This window comes from Oryctolagus cuniculus, chromosome 7, assembly GCF_051225735.1.
Source record: "Oryctolagus cuniculus isolate XC-2025 breed Fujian yellow rabbit chromosome 7, ASM5122573v1, whole genome shotgun sequence".
Classification (NCBI taxonomy): domain Eukaryota; kingdom Metazoa; phylum Chordata; class Mammalia; order Lagomorpha; family Leporidae; genus Oryctolagus; species Oryctolagus cuniculus.
This window is the reverse complement of record NC_142873.1, coordinates 148,979,898-148,985,716: the sequence shown is the minus strand read 5'-3', so window position 1 is coordinate 148,985,716 and position 5,819 is coordinate 148,979,898. Positions and strand designations below refer to the sequence as shown.

General features: G+C 62.9%; 1 protein-coding gene across 2 annotated transcripts; it reads left to right on the top strand.

Moving 5' to 3' along the window:
- Positions 1 to 1,751: 1,751 nt before the first annotated feature.
- Positions 1,752 to 4,055, top strand: C1QA (complement C1q A chain). Of its 2 annotated transcripts, none has more exons than XM_051858205.3 (3): positions 1,752 to 1,906; positions 2,585 to 2,751; positions 3,360 to 4,055. In XM_051858205.3, exons 2-3 carry the CDS (start codon positions 2,592 to 2,594, stop codon positions 3,932 to 3,934), a joined length of 735 nt encoding a protein of 244 aa, XP_051714165.3. In that variant the 5' UTR covers positions 1,752 to 1,906; positions 2,585 to 2,591; the 3' UTR covers positions 3,935 to 4,055. The 2 variants fall into 2 exon arrangements, with proteins under 2 accessions (XP_051714165.3, XP_069935223.1); XM_070079122.2 differs by having other exon boundaries at positions 1,763 to 1,902.
- The last annotated feature ends 1,764 nt before the right edge of the window (positions 4,056 to 5,819 follow it).

Sequence of the window (5,819 nt, the reverse complement as noted above, 5' to 3'; positions counted from 1 at the left end):
TGTATTTCTCTAAGAACTGGGAGTTAATATTTTTTACCTGTCCTCATGCCAACCCCACCCCTCCCTGTGCGACCTTGGGTGAGTCTTTTTGTCTTTGGTCCTTGGGGTTTTTTGTTGTTAAAGTTTATTCAGTTTTATTTATTTGAAAAGCAGAGTGACAGAGAAAGAGAGATCTTCCACCTGCCAGGTCATTCCTCAAATGCCCACAACAGCTGGGGCTGGGCCAGGCTGAAGCCAGGCGCCGGGGACTCCATCTGGCCTCCCACGTGGGTGCAGGGACCCGAGGACTTGGGCCATGACCTGTTACCTCCCAGGCACATGAGCAGGGAGCTGGACCGAAGGGCGGAGCAGCCGGGAATGGAGGTGGCACTCTGATAGAGGACGCCCGCGTTGCACCGGTGGCTGAATCCATGGCCAAGCAACGCCCTCGCTCCTTAGTTTCTTTCCTCCTCCTCCTCCTCCTCCCCCTCCCCCTCTTCCCTCCTCCTCTTCTTCCTCCTCGTCCTCTTCTTCCTCCTCCTCTTCTTCCTCCTCCTCCTCTTCTTCCTCCTCCTCCTCCTCTTCCCCCTCCTCCCCCTCTTCCTCCTCTTTCTCCTCCTCCCCCTCTTCCTCCTCTTTCTCCTCCTCCTCCTATTCCTCCCCCTCCTCCCCCTCCTCCCCCTCCTCCCCCTCCCTCCCCCTCCCTCTCCCTCTCCTCCCCCCCCCTTCCTCCCCACGTTGCCCACTTTCTGGCGAAATAATCCTCAGGAAAAGAAGACAGCACGTGCGCTCCCGGGAAGCAGCAGAACGCCCGGCCCATGCGGACCCGGCACACTGGCCTCCGGTCTGGGACGGCAGAGTCTCGCCCTAAGGAAGAGTGCAGGCAGGGTCGGGGCAGGCAGGGTCGGGGCCGGCAGTGAGGACGTGCGCTGTGCTGACAGGTGGTGAGCTGCCCGTCTGTGAGGGGGAGTAGGCAGCAGTTCTGCCCAGGTGGTGGACGCCACAGACTGCTATTTCATTAAAATGTCCATAGACACTAACCTTTGCACACTCACCATACGCCAAGTGTTTTGCACGTGCACATCATTCAAATGTTCTATAGGGGCCGGCGCTGTGGTGTAGTGGGTTAGGCCTCCGCCTGCGGTGCTGGCATCCCATATGGGCACCAGTTTAAGTCCCGGCTGCTCCACTTCCGATCCAACTCTGTTATGGGCTGGGAAAGCAGTGGAAGACGGCCCAAGTCCTTGCACCCCTGCACCTACGTGGGAGACCTGGAAGAAGCTCCAGGCTCCTGGCTTCGGATCAGCCGAGCTCCGGCAATTGTGGCCATTTGGGGAGTGAACCAGCAGATGGAAGACTCTCTCTGTCTCTCTCTCTCTCTCTCTTTCTTTGTCTCTCTACCTCTCTCTGTAACTCTGCCTTTCAAATAAATAACTCTTTAAAAATAAACAAATAAAATGTTCCGATAATCGGATGAGGTAGAACCTGCTGTCCCCATCTTACAGACAAGAAAACTGAGGATCCAGGAAGCAGATCGCTTTCCCGAGACACGCTGGGACGCTCGCTCCCCCGCCGTCCTTTCTTCTTTGTGGGAACACTGCTGCCTTCACCACCGTGACAAAGTCCTGCCGGTGACGGCGCCTGGAGAGATCCCTCTCGGCCCCGCCCAGCACCTCCTCCCGGCCCCCACGTCCATGCCCACACAGCCGGGTTGGGACAACGGATGCTCTGGTCTTGCTGACGTCTGCTCAAAATGTCCCTGGCGAGCTGTGGCCCTGGGGAAGTTGAGGGGGAGGTCCAGAGAAGGGCAAGGGGGAAGGGATGTGAAACTTGGCCCCCGTCCCGCGCCACCCCTGCTGGCCGTCACGCCAGGGTCCCTGGGCAGAGGGCAGGAGCGTCCAGTCCCGAGTGGACAAGCCGAAGGCAGGTGAGGCCGGAGCCCGGGAGGGAGGGGCAGGGCAGCCAGGTGGCTGGTGCGGGTGGCCACGAAGCAGGCAGAGGCCACGGCTGCAGGCTTTGGGCCAGGCCAGGGCTGGGGTCGGGCAGCTCGGAGTCAGCACCCAGAATGGCTCAGGGGAAGGGACTTCAACCCCCTAGGGCCAGCCCTGGGGGAGGCGAGGAGTGAGGCAGGCCCACAGTTCCTGGGCCTTGATCCCCCCAAACTGAAGGAGCTGGGAAAAGCCTAGAGGTGCCGGAGCCCAGGAGGGGGCCATGGGGGACAGCGAGCCCCCGGGTGCAGGGCAGTGAGCAGGCGCCGGCGTCGCACGTGTGTCTGCACAGCTCCGCCACCTGGACGTGAGAGTGTTAATTAAACAAGGAGCCAACGCTCGATAAATATTTGTTCAATGAAATCGATCAGCCACGGGAGTGTGTGAGTGTGTGCGCCCGGGGAGGGGGGAGGAGAGGGGAGACGTCCACCAGGGTCTCGGTTCTGGAGGGCGCAGTGGGTGCTGCGCTTGTGGCTGGGGCCGGTGCTGAGTGTGACCATGCGGCTGTGCCCGGTGCACGCGTGTCTCCGGGTGCGGCTGCGGTTCTGGGCGTGTGTGCGGGGGAGAGGGGGTGGGGAGCCCGAGAGGCGCCCCTCATCACACCTGTGTCTCCACAGGCACCACATGGAGACCTCGACATGGCTGCTGCTGTGTGTGCTGGCCACCTCCCTGAGCTCTGGGGTGACCCAGGGCGTGTGCCGAGCCCCTGATGGCAAGGACGGGGCTGCGGGGAAGCCTGGCCGACCCGGACGGCCGGGCCTCAAGGGCGAGCGAGGGGCACCGGGTGAGTAGCTGAGTAGCCTCCCTCTCTCTGCACCTGGCCTCCAGGTGTTGGCGTGGGCGTGGCAGTGAGAGGCAGGAGTCCCTGTGGGCCCCCCACAGCCCTTCAGTTTGTAATTGGCCTGGGGGGTGAGGGGGGAGTCCTAGTCAGGCCTCTCACCCCTCCCCCACTGCCTCACCCTCCTCCTCCAGAGAATGGGTTGCTCGGAGTGGCTCACGTTCTAGAAAAAGCGCTGAGGGTGACGGAAAAGGGAGGAAGTCAGGGGCAGAGGGAAGGTCCTGGGGGGTCCTTGGGGCCTCCCAGGCCGTGGCAGACCAGAAGGCTGGGTGGAGACGCTGGCAATCACCCACACCCGGGGAATCAGGGTGGGGGTGGCACGGCGGGGGCAGGGCTGCTCCCAGGCCGTCCGCTGGCGGCTGCCTCTCTCCCAGGTGCCGGCTCCCACTTCTCTGCGTTTCACAGCAGAGGCCCAGAGAGGTTCAGACACCTCCCTGAGGTCACACAGCCAGTCAGAATCCAGGTCTTGAAGGCCCAGGCACTCCCCTGCACTCCCCCACTCAGGACTGGCAGGTGCCCGACTCTCACCCTCCACCTGCCCTTTCTCCCTGCAGGGGCACCCGGCATGCGGACGGGCATCCGAGGCCTTAAAGGAGACCCGGGGGAACCCGGGCCCCCTGGGAGCCCTGGCAAGGTGGGCTTCCCAGGGCCCAGCGGCCCCCCAGGCGACCGCGGCCCCCAGGGCTCCAGGGGCCCTAGGGGTAACCCAGGGAACATCAGAGACCAGCCCCGACCGGCCTTTTCCGCAGTGAGGCGGAACCCCCCATCGGGCGGCAACGTGGTCATCTTCGACACGGTCATCACCAACCAGGAAGAGCCGTACCAGAACCACACGGGCCACTTCGTGTGCGCCGTGCCCGGCTTCTACTACTTCACCTTCCAGGTGGTGTCCAAGTGGGACCTCTGCCTGTTCATCGTGTCGGCCTCCAGGGGCCAGACGCGCCGCTCCGTGGGCTTCTGCGACACCAACAGCAAAGGCATCTTCCAGGTGGTGTCGGGGGGCACGGCGCTGCAGCTGCAGCGGGGGGACCAGGTCTGGATCGAGAAGGACCCCGCCCGGGGCCGCATCTACCAGGGCACCGAGGCCGACAGCGTCTTCAGTGGCTTCCTCATCTTCCCGTCGGCCTGAGCCTCCGGCTGGGCCCCCCCCGGCCACGCCCACCGCCCCTCTGTCGCTGAGCTGTCGCTGTAGCCGCTGCCACCGGCTCCTTCTCAGAGCTCCTCCTGCAATAAATGTTCAGCCTCCGGCTGCTGAGCCTCCGCTCCGGTTGCTGCCCCAGGCACTGGGGGGAGGCCCGAGAGCGAGGGAGAGCAGGCCCGCCCTGAGCGCTTTACCTGCTGGGTCCAGCAGGCTCGGGTCCCCCTGCACCCTGACGCCTGTCACTCTGTGGTCTCAGTTTGCACCTCTGTAAAATGGGACTGTTGGTAGCGCCCACCTCCGAGGGTGGCCTCCATAGAAGAGCACTGGGACGGGTGCGGGGCTCCCCGGAGCCCGCGGGAGTTTGGGCTGTCTTGTGTTTACACCCCAGCCCTGAGGTAGGAATTGGAGGCCCATTTTGCAGATGGTGAAACTGAGGCCGGGGGAGGCTGGAGGCCCGAGGCGCCAGGCGCCAGGCCAGTATCTAAGGGGAGGAGCTGGGACCCCATGCCTACTGGTGAACACACTCCTTCCGGTGTTTACCACCCCACCCCCACAGCTGCACCCAGGAATCACACAGGTGCGACTCTAGCCCCGGGCCAGGAAGGTGGGTCCAGGAATCAGAGAGAGGAAGTGTTTGGCCCAGGAGCGCCCAGCACCCTCCCTGCGGCCTGGGGGCCTGAGCCCAGCCCTGGACTCTGCCCAGCAGGCACGGAGGTGGTGCTGCCCCAGGCCCCCCCTCCCTCCGCAGTCCCCTGCAGGGGCTGCTCAGAAGGAACGCCCCCAGCACGCGTGCCTGGGGCGTAGGGGAGGGGAGGAGGCCAGGACGTCACCCTCGTCGCGGTCCAGGGCCCTGTGTGTCTTCTCAGAGGAAGCTGCTTGGGTCCTTGTGCTGTGAACACATGAACACATGTGCACATGCGTGCACACATCAGTCACACAGCACACACACGTGTATGTCACACACACATCACAGCCACACACAAGATCACACATGCACACACCACAGACACACATGAGTACATCACAGTCATGCATGTGCGCTGCATGTATCCACAACAGCCACACACATGTGCATACATGCACACAGAGCGTGCATGTGTCCATCAGTCACATCCATGCATATGCCATGGGTGATACCAGATACGCACATGTGTGCTTCAGCCACGCATACACACACATACATACACCGCACACACCACACACACACACACATGCATACATTACACTGACTCACGTGCACACACTACAATCACACACACGCATGCGCTGAGTGATGCCTCTCTGGGCTCACACCAACCCCCTCCCCCTACACACACACTGGGGGTGCCCAAGCTGTTGTCCCAGCACCCTCAGCACCAGACATCCGGAGAACACCCGCGACCCCTCTGAAGTCCCCCCAAACACACTCAAACCCAGGGGTGCAGTCCCCTCACCTGCCACGTGCATGGCCTTAGACACGCTCATGTTCCCGTGGGAGACCCGGATGCAGCTCTTGGCCTTGACTTCTGCCCAGCTCAGCCATCTGGGGCTGAACCAGCTGACGGAAGACCTCTCCTTCTGTCTCTGTCTCTCTAACTCTGCCTTTCAAATAAGTAAATAAATCTGCTTTCTAAGAAGCGCTCGTGCTCCCCCGATGCTGACCTCCTCACGCCTGCGCCCACACGGGGCCATCCTCAGAGTCCCGGACCTCGGGCCACAGCCCTGCACCCAGCTCCAGCCTCCCCTACCCCCCCCCAGCACACACCTGGGGATCCCTGCGGCCCTGCGCCCACTCCAGGGGGGCTGCGCCCGCGCCTGCCTGTCTTTGGGCCACTTCTCCGAGCCGGTGACCCTCGGGTCCCCACCAAACACAGGAGGACACTGAGGCTCTGAG

Bases quoted from the DNA above. Each gene is read 5' to 3' on its own strand.
- C1QA (XM_051858205.3), top strand. From the start codon at position 2,592: ATGGAGACCTCGACATGGCTGCTGCTGTGTGTGCTGGCCACCTCCCTG. The intron at 2,752-3,359 runs GTGAGTAGCTGA...TTCTCCCTGCAG, and splicing joins GGGCGAGCGAGGGGCACCGG to GGGCACCCGGCATGCGGACG.